The sequence below is a fragment of the Coturnix japonica genome, chromosome 4 (genome assembly GCF_001577835.2).
Source record: "Coturnix japonica isolate 7356 chromosome 4, Coturnix japonica 2.1, whole genome shotgun sequence".
NCBI lineage: Eukaryota > Metazoa > Chordata > Aves > Galliformes > Phasianidae > Coturnix > Coturnix japonica.
Window position 1 is genome coordinate 30,371,765 of NC_029519.1, and position 17,650 is coordinate 30,389,414.

The following is a 17,650-nucleotide window of genomic DNA, read 5'->3' on the forward strand; positions in this document are numbered from 1 at the left end:
TCAGTGGAGACATGTAGCATTTTATTCATTGTTGGAATTAGACTTTATATTGGCATGTGTGGTTTTTTTCCCTCAGCGTTTTAATGCTTTTTGTTTTATTTTGCAGTACCTCTGTTTAAGTCACAGAATAAACATTTCACTGCTTATTTTTTCCTGAACCTGATGAGTAGTAGCATTCCTTGGATGTAGTTTGCTAAAATATGGAATGATGTGCAAACTCTATTAAAGGCTTAGATTTTAGTCACAACTTTTTATTCCGTTCTCTTCCATGGGTTGTTTTCTTATTCCCATGCTTTGTATGTCCAGTCACGATTTGGATTCTCTGCTTTTTCTCATCACGAAGTATAAAACATCTTGACATCCTTATCATTTCTTACAACTTCATTGTTTTAGATGTTGTCTTTCTACAACTTCATTACTTGTCTCTCTTGTTCTGTAGCATTGTCAGAGTCATGAAATGGTCCTTGTCCCTCTTCTCCTTATTAACTAAGTATCATTTATTCATTTAGCCTCTACCTTTCTCCATCGTCTGTTGTGCTGTTTCATAAAAAATACACGATTACCGGTTTGGTTCTCTCATCTTCCTACAAGCGTGTTTGAAGTAGTGGTTCAGAGTGCATGTATGTGCCTCAGTGATCAGATAGGACACTGAAACATTCTAATGTACTGGAAACTGGGAAAGGATTCAGTTCAGGATGAGGTTACACTGGCACTGCTGAACAGGAAATGATATGTGAGCAGCAATTGTCCTTCATCTTATATGGAGGCTAAGAGAATGTTATTTCTGTCTGTCCATGTAAGTAATAAGGAGGGATGGGTGAAAGAAAAACTGAGCAGAATCTTTCCATGTGCAGTTCATATATGCAAGGGTTGTAACAAGGCCTTGATGTATGTTCCTGTGTGCTGTACTGAATCATAAGTCATTCCTAAGATTTTGAGCATGCATGCGTGCTTGCTGTTCTGAAAGTTTTGTTTGTAACAGTATTCCTGTTGAAAGAACAATGTTGTTGATTACAAACTGCGCTCTATATTTTAATGGAAGACTTTACCAAGGAATATTTTGGCTACTGTTTCAGGATTTACTTTAAGTTATAATAGGCTCATATTTGTATCTTTTTTGTTTCTCTGTCCAGTGAATATTATTTCAGCACAGAAAACTTGGAAAGAGACTTCTTTATGAGGAGAAAGATGGACCAACAGGGATTTCTGCCTATTTCATTGATTGCTAGCTTCCACAGGGTGCAAGCTCTGACTACAAATGCTACGCTTATTTTGGAGGTAAAATAATTCAGAAGCATGTCTGTAGACAGTTTTGGTGCTTTTTTCCTTTTTTTTTTTTCCTTTTTTCTTTTTTGTATTAATTTTTGCACAGCCCCATTAGAACAGGGAGTAGAGTGCTGCAGAAAATGTTTTCTTCTGCCATTTGTAAACATTCTGAGAGTGAGGCTACAGAGAAAGGAGATGAAGGGAAGCAATTAGATTAAAGGAACAGACATCTCTACATCTGTAGACAAACTGAAGGATTATATCCAAAACGTTTATAGAGTCAGTAATTTAGTGCATTATATTAAGCTTACATTGTTTCCCTTGTCAGAATCCTACTCACTTCTGAACTTTCAGTATCCTGTTTTGAGTCAGAAGTTGAGAGAAATGTGGTCTTTAACACCCACACAAGGTGTTCTCATGTGTGTATAATAGAGGAACTCCTTGCTGCATAATACAGCAGAGTGCTCGTACATAGCAAAAAAATGTAGAATCATAGAATCATTCCAAGGTTTTTCTTTTAAGAAAACTTAAATTAAAAAAAAAATTAAAATGTTATCTGATGCTGAAAAGTTGTAATATAGCCAAAACCTAAGAAGCATATTAAGCCTATTAAAGAGTATTCATGCAAGACTCTCTTTTGCAGTCTGTTAGCTTCTGTTATTTCTTTGAGGATTCTGTATTTTGAGGGGTTGAAACATAGAAAATAGGTGTTCTTAGTGTAGGCAGGTACTTTGAAGAAACTTTTGATGATTCCTTTGCAAGTTAATCATCATGTATTTAGCATGTGAGATGGATAGTTGCAGAATTACCTTGCCAGGTGTTTTAAAACAATACCTTAAACCTATAGTTTAAGACAACTATAGGTGTTATGAAGGTTCCACATCACAAACCTCCACGTGACCACTGTCAAGAAAACCACATCTGTCTGTGCGGAGTGAGAGTGGAAAACATGTTTTGCTTGTTTTGTTGTGTTTCCTTTTTTAGAGCAAAAGGAGTTGCAGAGTTTATTCAAATAGTCAATTCAAATAGTCCAGATCAGGTTTTTACTGAGTCTTCCACTGCTGTAATTAAGGGCACAGATTAGATTCACAAAATCTTGGGGATGTTAGCACAAATTCCATTGTTTGGTCAGTGCCTTTTGTCAAGGTGTATGAGATATTTCTGATAGTTTATGAGATTTTTAGGGAGAATGGTTCTTATGCCTTCTGTGTGAGCAGAAAAACTGGGCTGCCAAGTTGCTTTTCTATTAAAATAAGAACACTTTGCATTAAGATTTCTGAAAGAGAATGGATCTTTGTGCCATTCTCTTCCACGTGAAACTTTTTTAGAAGACTAAAATAAGTATCTGTCTAAATTACAGCATAATACACTTGGCAAAGCTGAAGTGATCTTAACAGTGTTCCTGAATTATGTTGAATTCTTCTCTGGCAGTACTTTTCCTCAGGTCCAGAGATACTTTTCCCATAGCAGGGTTGCCTAAATTGTAAACCCTGCCAGCAAGCAAGAAAATGGAAATTGTTGTGCAGAACCTACTTGCTGCTTGGCTCCTGTTTTATTTCCATTGACTCTGATAAGATGAATGTCAGATCTCTGCTGGCCTTGTCATTAAATGTACTGCCCAGTCCTTAAGCTGGCAGTCATTGTGCTGCTGCTGCAGGGAGATGCTTTTCTGCCTCTGGCACATAAACCTGTTGCCGTAAATTGCTGATCTGACCAGAGGCAGTGATACTGTGCATAGTTGAGATGTTGTCCTTCTCATGCAGCTCTGAGGCTGGTACTCCAGTAGCTTACTGATACGTGGGCCTCATAGGTACAAAACACAGTTGGTGATAGTAGTAGAGGATCTCTAGGACTACAGGTTATTCACTGACTAGAACTGCAGTATCTAGCTGTTTCACAGCTCTCTGTCTATGGTCTCTCCAAATCCTTTAGTGCTAGTTTTCTAGTTAGTGTCTGCAGACAAAATAGGGTCTCAATGAGATATGTTTTGGATACTACTGAGGATGTCTGGGAGGAGCCTTTTTGATGTGTTGCTAGTCTAAGGAGTGCTTTGCTGCTATATAGTTACCTTAAATCACGTTTAAATAAGCTAGCCTAAGGGAAACTGGAAGTGATATTTGATCAAATTAAAAAAGATGATAAATGAAAAGATTGTTTGCGCCAGTAGAAGAAAGGACAGTCATTATGAAGAACGAGCACAAAAAGCTTGTAATTCCTTTTTTAATTACTGTATTAAGAGTTGACCGTCTTCTGTGGGCATAAGAAGGTGTTGAATATGTCATGTTTTCTGAAGTTGTAATGTGCTTGTCCAACAGGCCCTAAAGGACAGTACAGAAGTTGAAACTGTGGATCAGAGGATAAGAAAAAGGGTTGATCCAGAAAAGTGGCCAATTCCAGGTCCACCTCCCTGTAATCTCTCAAGGACTGACTTTTCTCAGCTCATAAATTGTCCAGAATTCATACCAGGTCAAGTTTACGGCTCACATACTGGTAAAGAATTTCTTTAATAGAAACTTAAGTTTAGGGCTGTCTGTCTGTCTGAGGAAGTTTGCCTCTTGATACTGTTTACATAATAGAAATTGTGCATTTGGTTTATCCAGGTGATATCCCTACCAGCTGTACAGCTGTGGCTGGTCTGGCTAATATTAAGTAGATAAAAGTATCATGTGTGCTATAGTTGTGACCATTCTCCAGAAGAAGGTATAATGGCCTAGAGTCCTTTTTTATTACCAACAGCAGAAGCAATAGTAGTCTTAAGTATATAAAATCTTCTTCATTTTGTTGTTAGCTGAAAGTTAACTGTATTTTGCGTACCCTAGTTTTGGATGGGAATTTCATTCACATGATTAATATGGAGATTGCTTTGTTTACGTTTGGCAAATAAATCATTTACTAAAATGTTGGCTCAAAGTAAATGGGAAGAATGAAGTCTGAGTTAGGCACCCATCCAGAGAGCTGGTGCCTGGTTTAGGGAAAACATATCCCTGATAAATGAATTCTTGTTTTCTGAATAACAGACGACTTCTCTAAGTCTGATATATGTTTTTAACTTAAATACGCTGATAAATTGGTCTTTTCCTAAAATGTTGACTATGAAAAGTGATCTCCTAAAAAGAAAGGAAATTCTGCTAATCAATGCTAACTTGAACCACAGAAGTAGGAAGTAGTGGCTGAGGTTAAAGGAAGGACCAGTGTGCAAAAAAGACCAACCAAAGAAACACAAAACCACAGTAACTGAACTACTGTTTTCCAATGCTAGAGTCTGCACCAAGTTCTCCAGGAATGGGAAGCCTGTTGAGTCTGAAGGAAAACACTGAAACAAGTAATTTTCAGATAATATCTAAAGGGTTGTCTACAAGTTTGCCTGATCTGGACTCTGAGCCTTGGATAGAAGTGAAGAACAGGCATCATGCATCCACTGTCAGAGTAAAGGTAAAACAAAAAAGAACTTTATTTTAATAAGCAAATGCAAAACCTTCCCACTTGTATGAAACAGCTTTCTGTTTGTTTGTTTTTTCCACACTTCAATATCTGTGATAGTTGATTACGTAAAACTGTTAGTGTGGGCACTGCTCACTCTATCCAGACTTAGAATAACCAAGTGCATTTCAAATCCTGGTCCAACGCTCACTATTATGAAAAGAAATGTGATTTATTTTTTTTTCTGGTGATGGACAGTCATACGTGTGCATTATTGAGAAGCTGTTGTGCTATGAGAATAATTCTAAAAATTCATGATGCTGAATTACTTAGAGGAGTAATTTACTTGTGAGCTTGATAAACATCTTAAAGTGGCTGCATTGTTTCTAATTCTATATGTTCATTATTGAAAGTATTCAGTCATGCTCTGTTTGTTTTTCATGTGGATGATCACTGTCTATTTCAAGTATAAAATGCATCACCTTTTCTCATTTAGGAGTGTGTTCCTATACCTGATCAAGTGTCAGGTCAGCAACAGCCGCCCCCACCTCCAGAGGAACAAGAACAAGAAGAACTTGACTTTTTGTTTGATGAAGAGATGGAACAAATTCAGGGTCATAAGAATAAATTCACTGATTGGTCAGACAGCAGTTCAGATTATGAAATTGATGATCAGGATGTAAACAAGATTTTGATTGTAACACAGACGCCACCATATATGAGAAAACATCCTGGTGAAGGTCGTGCTGGCAACCATGTGTGTCATGGAAAAATAACATCAGAACTTGCTAAAGTTATTAATGATGGCTTATACTATTATGAGCAGGATTTGTGGACAGCATGGAGTGAAAATGACACTACAGCAATGGTAATTCTTTTTCTTTCTTTTATTTTTTGTTAGCCTTAAAACAGTGCCTGTGCAAACAGTGCCGAAATTATTTTGCCTACACAACTAAACTATTGGCCTTCCAGTATTTGAAGGGAGCAAATAAACAGGAGTGGGGAATGGCTCAGAGTGGGTAGTGATAGAACAAGGGGGAATGGTTTTAAACTGACATAGAGGAGGTTTAAAGCATGAGTGCTTTGAGGTGCAGCCGTTTCATTTACAACACTGGCATTTGTTTATACATAGCCTGAGGAAGGGAGCAGGTCCTCTCCTACCCCCCTAAGTTGCTTTCCCTGTCAGACTTACTGCAGAAGACAGACTGCTTCAGTTTCAGCAAGAGATGGGATCGCTGTCATTTCTGTTTCTTATTCTGTTCAAAAATGCTGAGTATGGCCCCATTGCCCCTGTGCGCCCATTTGGTGGCCTGTTTTTTGCAGAAAGTACAGTGTCAGTTGCTTTGTTCATGTCAGCTAGGAACTCCCATTTACATTTAACCAGATCTGTACTGGCTTGCATGAGTTTAGCTGTGTGTGAATCCTGGGTTGCTGATTTTTCTCTTGGGATATTCAGCTTTTCCTCAAGATGATGGTCATTGCAGTTTGTGTTCACACTTTTTTGTTTTCCCTAATTCAGCAAGAGCTTGAGAACTTCAGGAAGCTGAATCTTGTTAGTAAGGAAGAATTTGATAATCTTGCACCAGAACTGATAACTGATCAAAGCCAAGAAATTCCTCTGGGTTCTTCAGAGTTACAGAAAGGTAAGTACTGTAACACACGTATTTCTATCTTAGAATCTCTATAATGAAGCATGAACTTTAACGTTCTCTGCATATGTAGTGTTTTATTTTTGGCTCAGTCAGCAAACTGAGAGGATTTTTCTTCACCAGTATTTCCACTTGTCAGCTCTTCATCAGTATTGGAAGTTAACATTGTGTTAGAAGAAGCTGATACTAGTAGTACTTCTCAGGATATGTGTGATCATCTATAGGTAACATTCTGTTCTGATGTTATGCGAAAAGCACCTAGTGGTGCTGTATGCTAACTTGCCATCTACTTGTTTACTTTGCCATTGTAAATACAGAAAAACAAGCAGAAAAGAGAGAAGAGGATATAAATTCCATAGAGAAGGTGTGTTTGAAATATTTATTTCATTGCTTTGAGTAGTCAGTTGGTACTGCTTCTGCACCAAGTGCTTTTAGTCAGTTCAGTTATCCTTTTGGGGATGATATAGCTCACTTGAAGAGAATCATGCCTTTAAGATGTTAGGTATTTAGAGGAGCTTAAGATTTCAAAACTTAAGTTTCTTTTGAAAATAAAGTGCTTCTTTCCTCTTTGCTGATTTAACAGAGGAACTGGCTTGTAATTGGTTCTGTACTGAAGCGCTTCCAGCAGCAACAGTGGCTCGGTCACTGCCAACTGTAGTTCCAGAATCTCCCCGAGTTCACCCTGGTTGCACCCCACGAACACCTCGCACCCCGAGGCTGCAGGATCCCAACAAAACACCCAGGTTCTACCCTGTCGTTAAAGAAGCTCAATCCATTGATGTGAAGGTAAGTGGAAAGGCTTAATATCTATGGAAAGCCTATAAAATTCATGCCTGTAATGTAATTTGTAAGAATGGCAAGGCAAAAATGAAACAATTGTACTTGATAATTGTTTTTCTTCAAAAATTCACCATATTCATCCTTTTTTATTTCTACAAAATGGTTCCTGATCTTTCTCTGCAACATTTCTTAAAAGTCTGTGATGAAGAAGTGTAACATCTAAAGATTCTAAATTTATTACATAAGATTAAGTTTCAGGTTATGAAGCTGGAGCATCGTGACTTTATATTTGGTTAGATACAACATAAAATGGGCAGCATGCTGTTTTGGGAGGATAAAAGTGAGAAAGATCAAATTGTGAAAATAAACACTTCATTTACTTCCCAGGCTCCAAGAAAAAGGAAAACACGTCACAGTTCAAATCCTCCCTTGGAATGCCATGTCGGTTGGGTGATGGATTCCAGAGACCACAGGCCGAGAACTTCCTCTGTGAGGTAAGAGCTGGTTTAAGCGGTCATTTAAAACCATGCATTATATTAATGCTTAGTTAGCATAATCAAAAACTTCTTAAAGATAATAGCACAGAAGAAGATGTGCACCTGAAAACAGGGATGACTGGGAATCCAATTAGACGTCACAGTGCTTGTCAAGTGATCAGACCGTACTGACAGTGCTTGTATACAGCAAAAAGGTTGAAAGCTGATTCTGTGGAAACGCACTGTCTGTAGAACAAAATGTTTCTTTTACAGCAGTTCCAATGCTTCACCTTCAGAAGGAGCTCCACTTGCCGGAGGCTATGGTTGTACTCCAAATTCTCTTCCAAAATTTCAGCATCCTTCTCATGAACTGTTAAAGGAAAATGGCTTTACACAACAGGTGTACCATAAGTATCATCGAAGGTGTCTAACAGGTAAGGCACTTAATGCACATCCTAACTTTTTAGCAAGTTGTCACTGGATAGCAGTTTTCTCCATATTGTTCTTCATCGGTTATTTTTCTTGGGGAGAAACAATGCTTGTATGTTATGATACTTCCTTTCTATTTAACTTCAAATTCCCTTACAAAACAAACAAACAAAACCCCTCAAAGTCCTTGACATTTTCCAGCAACTCTTTCTGTATTAATATTCATTGCTAAAAGAAATGTGAGTCCTTGAGAGAAGATAATTAGTTGACTTTAACTTTGAGACTTGACAGATAATGTAAATGACAGTTCACGATTACAATTCTTGAAGATCTTATCTCCGTGTTACTAATGAAAAAGCTCTTGAAAATAGTTTGTTGAAGAAGTAAGAAGTTGTGGCTGTGCTTTTGTTTCCTTTTCAGAGAGGAAACGGTTGGGAATCGGCCAGTCCCAGGAAATGAACACACTTTTTCGTTTCTGGTCCTTTTTCCTGAGAGATCACTTCAACAGGAAAATGTATGAAGAATTCAGACAACTTGCTCTAGACGATGCAAAAGAACACTACAGGTATGAGGTTTTTCTTGAAACTGAAATGTAAAAAAAGAAATTGGAAAAAAAATAATATTTTGAGGTCTTTACCAGTCATTTGAATTACAGTGAATTGTTTTTTACATATATATGTATTTTACATACATATTTTTAGATGTATCTTAAGTGACCATTTCTATTGTTAGCTTTGTCTCTTTGTAAATCTTCAAAATAGCAGTCTTTGCAAGTTGTTTTAACACCACAAATGTGTTTGTATGTATTTGTACTTTGTGAAGAATCAGCTAAGTGTATGGTATTTCCTGACCTGGAGTTGGTCCTGAATTCTCCAACACCGTGCAACTTGTTGACTCTGACAAGTCAGCTCTATTCTTAGGAAAGCTTCTGCCGTTTTTCTCATCCATTCTTGACCTCAAACTGCGTGTTTTCCTACAACAGCAGAAAAAAATTACCACTGCCACATTAGCTCTTCCATTTGATATTCCCTCTCTTCTTCCTACACACTTCTTCCTTTTCCCTCCCCCAGCCTCTGTTTCTCTTAAAGACACAAGGCAGCCCAATGTATTGAATGCCAAGCGAGGAAGTTTACAGAAATTACAAAGTGTGGGTATGTTGTCACACTAGAGTGCTAAGTCTGTAGGATACTAAGGTGGTTTTAATCATCATTTGCATATCAGCTGAGAGCTTTCTTAATGCTTTTGTGATTATCCAAGTTTATGTTTTCCAAGAGAAGCTTCAGAAGGCTCTTCAGGGATAGCACATAAACACTGGACAGAAGGAGGTCCCATGTGTTCCCTTTCTACCCAGGCAGATTATTATCCATTGCTATGAATGAATTTATACTATCCTTTATGTCTTTGCCAAATGTAACCTATCATGGTATCATAAAGAGAAGTTGATCCAGATTCTTCCAGAAAAAGTAGCTTTTGTGTATTTATCCTTAAAAATTACCTCAGATAAATGCTACTGGCATGAATATTTCCCTAGTTAAGTGTTCCTTGAAGTTGTACTGATTACCTAGGTGCATCTTCGACTTTAGGAGCTCTCACCATTGCATAATTTCATATATTCATAGTGCAGTACTGTAGTCATCTGATGACTGAATTCAGCACTCAAAAGGTGCATGTCTGCATGGTGAGAGCTCAGTGTTACACAGGAACACAATAGCTAATACTGGGAGCTGGATTAAAGCATCTGTTGGCCTACGTAGAAAAGTGAGCAATTTATTTTGACCTCTGCTTGGCTGCCCAAGGCAGGCTTGACACACGCGCGATTGTTATTGAGGTGGGTCCACAAAACATTTAACTTGGAAGGAAACCAGTAATCGCTGTAGTAACTTCTAGTGGTCAGGCTTTTTTTGTGGCTTTCCCACTTTCTCAGCTAGATTTGGAAAAAGCTGAGTGTGACAGACAAGTTAATGCTTCCAAGTGAGGTAAAATGAAGGTAGGTACCTTCCCTCGGCTCAGAGCAGATGATTAAGAAGCTTATGATTGAGTTGAATAAAGGAGTGGTAGGTAGATTGGTGTCAGTTGTTTATTCCCTCTAATAGAAAACAGGAGGGGCATGGAAGGAAGCCAGAGTAAAAAATAAAAGAAGTTGTAGGCCTTTTATCATGAAGTGTGGGGGCTGTGGGTCTCAACATCTTGAAAATGTAAAAGTATTTGTTTTGACATTACATGCATAGAGTCTGTAGTTCATATATTGAAGCCACATGACAAAACAGATATTCCTAAGTTAGTTTTGTCTATTTGTGAAGGTGTTTCAGAACAACCATTTAAATAAAACTGAACGTTGAAGGAAGCATTTTTTGTGGGAAGGGAAAAATGAGACTGTGCTATTTACATAAATGGAAGGAGAGATTAAAAACTTGCATGCTTTTGAACAATTATAGTGTATTCCTAAGATTCCCATACCTGTTTCTTCTCTTCTAGGTACGGGTTGGAATGCTTGTTTCGATTTTACAGCTATGGCCTAGAAAAGAAATTCAGGCGAGACATATTCAAGGACTTCCAGGAAGAAACAAAGAGGGACTATGAAGCTGGTAATTATCATAGGCCAGTCACTGCTTACAGCAGGGTGACTTTAGCTGGGAGATAATCCCTGTTCCTTGGCACTCACTTGTTTAGTAAGCTCAGTTTTAGTTTATAAGAGCATCTTTAGTTTATCTTCCTGTTCTCTTACATACGTAGATACTGGTGAACGATTAGGTTTTTAATTAAGTCTAGCCTTTGTAAATTGGTAAAATTATCTTCTCTTGTGATTAGGTCAGCTTTATGGACTGGAAAAGTTTTGGGCTTACCTAAAATATTCTCAGCACAAGACACCAGCCATTGACCCCAAGCTGCAAGAATACCTCAGTAAATTTAGGAGACTGGAGGACTTCAGAGTGGATGTAAGTTTCAACACCTGTTTTAAGTAACTTGGCATATCTGTGTTTTTACTACAAGTTAAAACTGTATCAAAACTGTACTTCAGTTCATGAAATTTACAAACCCCATCAAGTCTCTACAAGGCACAATTAGAAAAAGTTAAATGGAAGTGAGAAATGTGTTGTTCTGTTCCAGACATTATTTTTCAAACAGAAATAGGCCAATAAACAGTGCTGAATTTTCCTTCTTATTGTGTAATGTAAATAACAAGAATACGTAAAAGGACACTTTACTGATCTAATAATATGAAATGCTGAGGAAGGAAGACTTGACTCAATGCATAGTTTGTCATCTGCTAAGACAGATTGCTGCTGTACTCTTCAGGAATTTGGCAAATTAATTAACACCTAGCAGTTCCTTAATTAATTGTGACAGGCATTGTCCTTTGCACGCCAAATTCAGCATAACCTTCTTATAGGCAGCTGATTTCTTAAGCTGCACGGTTCCAGACTGCAGTGCTGCTGTGTTTGTTGTAATGGGGCCGTGATGTGCTGCTCCAGTGCCATTATCCTATCTGGGAGTTGTGGCAAATGCAGGGCTCTAGCTATAATGTGATGTTCCAAGGCTATGAAGTCCTAAACTTGTCATGTTTTTACACTTGTAGCTTAACAGACAGGAAGGTTTTAAGATTATCAGTGCTGAGTTGTGAATAACTATTAAGATTACCATGCCTAACTAAAGGCTCAATTACAGAATGCTCCTTTCTGCTCCCCTAAGTATAGGAAAGGGCTGATACCTGGTCTTACAGAACAACTCTTAATAGGGCACTGCTTTTAACTTTCAGCCTCCGTTCAGTGAAGAATGTGGCAGGAGGCAGTTTGCTGCAGCAGGTGAGGATCTGGGTCATCGCAGACATCCGCCTCGTTCCTGTAGAACGTTTCCTGTGGCTCAGCCTGCAGTGCTGCTGGAGCATGTTACCAGTGGGAACACTGTGCAAGCACCCAGAGCAGGCCATCCCAATGCTGCCACAAAATCAATTGAAAGCGATGTACCGGAAAAATAGACTAAGCCTCACACCCTTGAGAATCAGCTTTTTTCATCGCTCTTCTTAGTTGGAGATCTCCAAGGTGAGCCCATCTAGTACGTGATTAAATGTGTATGGGAAGACAAAGGACTGCATTCTTTTTCATGGGATTATGTTCCAAAACACCCTAGGAGAGTCGTTCTTGGTTTTGGGATCATCAGAAAGGTCCTAGGGAAGATTCTTTGGCTTCAGTATTGCTTTCCTCAAGCTTTTGTTTACAAAAAACTGCATTCCTTGCATATGCATAGAAATACTTTGGGGATGCCTTACATTTCAGCTCATGTTTCTGAAAGAAAAAAGGTATGGTATATCCATCATACTGACTGCGCTTTCTTTGTCCCTTTGTATTTTACCAAAGCAAAAAAAGATTACAGTATACATATATGCTTTTAAATGTAAAGAAGGATCTACATGATTGGTTTGCTTTTGAATCTGTAACTATAAAAAAGTATGCTTTGTGTGGAAGTGCACTTGAGAATGTGCAGCTATATATGATGCAGCACTGCTGGATTCTATTTAAAAACATAGTTTCTATTTTTTTGGGGGTCTCCATAGTTAGTATTAAGTGTGGAGCTGAGTGGACATAACTGGGATAGTTTTGCAGATGCTTCTTTCAGTACTGGTTCTTAAAAAGCCACAGTAAAATGCAGGGAAAAATGGATCTGTTGATTCACTGTCTTAAATTAACACTTGCCATCTGCGGTTGGTGCAGGTCATTCAGGTAGCTTCAGCTGAATTCTCATATGCTGATAAAGCACTCTTAACGTGAGAGGCATCCTTTTTTTTTTTTTTTTTTTTTTTTTCCCCCTCTGTATTTCAAGGAATAAAAATTAGTTTGGAAGGAAACAAAGCATTCCTTTTTTGCTTAATTTTACAGTATTTGAATGAAGGTCTGCTTAAATTGTGCTAGTGAACATTGGATAATTTCACACAGGGCTAAGCACAATTTCATTGAATGTAAGTTATTGAAATATACGTTTATTTCTGTAGCTAAAAGATGAGGGTGTTTATATCATGCAATTCCTTCTAATTTCATTATTTTGATTTAAAACAAAACCACCTGCACAAACTGAGTGGGTCACTTACTTATTGTGAGAGTAAATGACAAGAATTTTGTTACCAGTTAGCTGCAAAAGAGCCCTCTGTTGAGAACTGCATCTAGCACAAATGCCTTAACCCACGAAGGTGTCCAAACAGAACAGACATCTGAAGACAGAGTGTCAAACTGCTGTCAGCTCTTACAAGTTGTCACAGTAAGTCCATTATTATTTTTTTCAGTCATTGCCTTGTGAAACTCAGTGAATTATGAATGTCTGCATTGTAAATGAGTACACGAGCAGTGGTCTTCCCTGCAGTTAAAAGAATCACAGTACAAAATAGAGCCTTTTACAGGGGGCCTGTTCTAAGTGAAAATGAACATCTAATTGAAGCACCATTCCTTCCATAAGCTGAAGTGACACATCTCAACCCTGTGTTTGATCCGTGACTCTTTGCTATCCAGGAAAATGATGCAAAAATGTAAATTTGAATTGAATTTGTATATACAAGTAAAAGATTTAAAATATTTCACTCTTTTCATTGGAAAATGTGCAGACTGAGCTTTTGGTATGTGATTTTTGTGATATCTTGACAGATTTTATAAAAATAACCCAGAAAACCCTCCACTAATGTTGTATTACAAACTTTGTTGTTGTTGTTGTTTGAAAAGCATAAACAAAACACTTGTACGGAGTCTAAGGATGTAGGTTTGCCTCTGGTGGGTTCTTAAAATGCAAGTCGGCTTTCTTTCAAGTTTTGTGATGATTTTTCATATTCCCAAGTGGTTGTTTGTTTGTTTGTTTGTTTGTTTGAAGAAAAGGTGCCTTCAGTTACATTTTCTACTCACCTGTCAAAGGGAAGGGAATACTTTACCTCTTACAGGCTTTGGTTAGTATGACTCTTTATTTTGGTGGATGCAAGGGACAAAGGTCTGCCTACCTTCAGGAACGCCCACTTTGTTTTCTCATGGACTTTGAACCTTCCTTGGTGCCCTGCCAGAGTGGTAGAAAGAATGACAGCTCCACTGCTGCTGTTCGCATGCTGAGATGAGAACACAAACATCCAAGTTTAGAACAAAGCTCCAGGACTACTGGTTAAGTAATTTGTTCCCCTATGAGGTTCAAAGTTGTTAATTACCTTTCTGTAACTGGGATTCTTGTTGTGGAGCCATAAGTTTGACTTTGAACAGCAATATATATATATCCAGCATCCTTTCTACTGCCTTCTGCATCCATTTAAGGTAACCTTCAATTCATCTGTCTTAAGACCTATGGTATTCTAACAGGATTTTGGTAAGTATTTAGCAAGTTGTTGAATGTTCACATGTCTAAAAACTCTTTTTTATTTGATAGAATGTCTTTTTGCAAAAAAATGTCTCTATAAGTACTTCAAAACTATTACTATGCTGAAAGCTCATTAAGGTTTTTCTTCAGCCTTGCTCAAAAGGCTTTTCAGGGAAAGAATCATAGAATGGCCTGGGTTGAAAAGGACCACAATGATCATCTGTTTTCAACCCCCTGCTATGTGCAGGGTCACCAACCACCAGACCAGGCTGCCCAGAGCCACATCCAGCCTGGCCTTGAATGCCTCCAGAGATGGGGCATCCACAACCTCCTTGGGCAGCCTGTTCCAGTGTATCACCACCCTCTGTATGAAAAACTTCCTTCTAATATCTAACCCTACACCTGTCACTGTCCACTCTTGTAAATAGTTGTTCTCCCTCCTGTTTATACACTCCTTTCAAATAGTGGAAGGCCACAATGAGGTCTCCCTGGAGCCTTCTCATCTCCAAACTAAACAAGCTGTTCCATATGGAGAGCAGATAATATTTTCCTACAGTGAGAAGCAGCAGCCTGTCTGCATGACTGATTCTTCTGGAGATTAGTGGGGATTTGGGTGTCTGTGGGAGATAAAGCACTCAAATGAGCAGAAAGCAGCTCGTACTCACAGCAGCCTCTGCTCCGTGTCCCCTGGAATCAGGCATCCCTCTGTGCTGATGTGACAAACCACCCTTCTGCGACTCCTGACTGAGGAAGAGACTTAATTATTGGCTGTTCTTTTGCTGAGAAGTCTCACAGCTATGCTGGGCTATGCCCGTCATCTTAAAGCTTTCCTCTCTGCTTTCTTCATCTTAAGAGTTTTGGAGGGAAAAAGGCAGCACCCTTTGCTTCAACTTTTGCAAACTCCACTAGAAATGCTGCAAACAGCCCCCCCAAATTCTAACCTGGGGCTGGGATTTATGTAGAAAGCCAGATTTTAACTTGTCTGAGGTGACGTTATTATATAACCCAAGTGACGTGAGACTTCAGCATGCAGCTACAATGGTACTACGTTAGAAAATGCTGAAGGAATTGAAGCATGTAGGTTAGCTGTTCTAAGGCAGCACTTTGGAGTAATACCTTCAAAGCTCATCAGTTGTGCTTTCTTTCCAGTAAAAAGTTATGCCTTTAACTACATAAAATGAAACGACAGCCTTCACACTCCCATGAAATCAGAGCCCAACTCAGGCAGCAAAAATGTGTTTTTAGTCCAGAATGCTTGTGGCCAATGACAAATCCAGACCTGCCACCACAACTTTTCACCTCCAAAGAGCTTTATTCTTGAGTGCTCACATAGTACACTTGAAGGCTTTACCCAGTTACCTAGAAATTGTGACAGCTCAGTAAAATATTGTCACAGAAAACAGGTCACAACCAGAATGGGAACAATTAAGTTTTTCATTCATTCTGCCAGACTGGAACTGCAAAACACAGCAAAGCTGCAAACTTCTGGTACAGCAAAGTGCACAGAAACAAAGGAAACCCCACAGAGGAGGCGAGCACTGCTGGCTTGGATGGGTTTTGGTTTCCTCATGAAGAGTACTTCGCTTGCCTTTGAATTAATCAGGGTGGATATACCTGTTCATATTTAATTAAGTTTTCCATATTTAAGCCCTTGAGGTTGAAGTGATGTGATTACTGGGACTAAATCACCAAACTGACAACTGCAAATGCATCATTCCATCCATAGCTGAAAGAACAGTCATCGGTTGAGCTTTTTTTCCCCCCCACAATCTATTCTTTAAACAACATGAAAATTAGAGGGAACTAAGACTGCAAGAAGCGAGCTAAGGACTTCATCACAGACATACTCTAAGCTTAGGAAGACAACTTGAGGAACACTTGGTTGCTGTATTGGACAGTCACTTAAGCTTTGTGAAAAACTACACAGCTTGATCCTAAAACACCAACAAAAACAATCAACAGCCACTAAGCAGGAATAAAACAAAGGAAGATGATTATATTCAAAACTCTACTTTTTGAACAGTATTCTGTTATACAACAATGCATGTTTCAGGGTACGGGGAAGCTACCACCATGCTTATTGTAGCGCAGACAATGTTAAAGTGACTATAAGGATAAGTCCAGTTTGTTTCTTGACCATTTCACTAAAGAGGCTGAAACTGATCTGATTCTGGGGGGGGGTAGCAAAAACAAGAACAGAAAAATAGCTTAGATTATGATGGCTTATAATAGCTGTTTAAAGCAAAGCAAAACAAGAACCAACTTACTTATCATTGAGCTGCTACCATGTATGCTGAAAAGATGGAAAATGTAAATCTTAACCAATGAAAAGCAGAGTTGTCTCAGTAAAAATCTCATCCTCTAATCACCAGTGACGTTTAAGGCAGAATGAACGAGTCAAATTCAGATCCACTGGGCATCAAAATATAGGGTTATATCTATGCAACGTTACTGCCAAAAGATGACTGCTTTGCACTGGGTTAGGAAGGCACAGCTTACAAAAACTACTGCTCTTTCCCTGGTAAGAAGTTTCTACATAAAACAGACAGAACTGAGATAAACAGCTCAAGCTACAGCTATACCAGATGTAGCAATAGTAATAGCTGTAATGAGTAAATAACAGGGTAACTCATGTCAGGTGATAGGAATCTCTACAGTAGGAGCTGTAACACAGTCAATTGTGAAAGTACCTTTATGTAAAAGCTTGAAAAAACCTTCAGTCTGGTTGTCCCATTTGATAGGGACACAAGCCTTCTATTCCTGATCCATAGCTACACGCACCTTGATGCTGTAACAAGATACAAGATCTGGAGCAAGAGCTACAATGTGACAAGCATAAACTACAATGTAAACCTTTTAGATTTGGTTCCGGTGAAGGGGCAGGGTGTCCTGGTAGCAAACTAGCACTCAAGTACCTCCAGCTGCTGTCCCTTATGAGAAAGCTTTTCTTCATTTGTTGGCAGCTTCTTCTCTTCCATCTAAGCTGTATTCCTGTAGTTAGTTATAGTAGCCTGCCCAGCAACGCAGCAGTGTTTTTGATGATTAGCAGATAGATACTTATAGCAATAACGTGCAAACAGAAGATTGGACACTGCATCCACACTCAGTTAAACAAGGATGTGACATAAACAGAAACCAGCACCTTAATGAATGACACGCACTAACTGGCCAGCCACATACCTAACTGCATTGTTCAGCTCGTATAAGAACCTGCAAGTGGAGTCTGACTTGAAATGGCTTCAGTTCTGTTATTTCTTCTGCTGCAATAAAACTATTATGTTTCAGGCTTGCATATGCAAGGGAAAGAATTTA

At 38.6% G+C, this 17,650-nt stretch overlaps 1 protein-coding gene across 4 annotated transcripts in view; it reads left to right on the plus strand.

Moving 5' to 3' along the window:
* The window catches only part of LARP1B (La ribonucleoprotein 1B), a 31,299-nt gene extending 17,463 nt beyond the window's left edge, over positions 1-13,836 (plus strand). For 3 of the 4 annotated variants that reach the window (XM_015861246.2, XM_015861249.2, XM_032444579.1), the window contains 12 exons: positions 1,134-1,278; positions 3,582-3,756; positions 4,526-4,698; positions 5,183-5,554; positions 6,206-6,329; positions 6,919-7,121; positions 7,503-7,609; positions 7,865-8,025; positions 8,441-8,585; positions 10,496-10,605; positions 10,829-10,956; positions 11,778-13,836. In XM_015861246.2, the coding sequence (XP_015716732.1) occupies positions 1,134-1,278; positions 3,582-3,756; positions 4,526-4,698; positions 5,183-5,554; positions 6,206-6,329; positions 6,919-7,121; positions 7,503-7,609; positions 7,865-8,025; positions 8,441-8,585; positions 10,496-10,605; positions 10,829-10,956; positions 11,778-11,996 (2,062 nt within the window). In that variant the 3' untranslated portion in view covers positions 11,997-13,836. The remainder of the gene's footprint in view (positions 1-1,133; positions 1,279-3,581; positions 3,757-4,525; positions 4,699-5,182; positions 5,555-6,205; positions 6,330-6,918; positions 7,122-7,502; positions 7,610-7,864; positions 8,026-8,440; positions 8,586-10,495; positions 10,606-10,828; positions 10,957-11,777) is intronic. The other variant, XM_015861248.2, reaches the window with a different exon arrangement.
* The last annotated feature ends 3,814 nt before the right edge of the window (positions 13,837-17,650 follow it).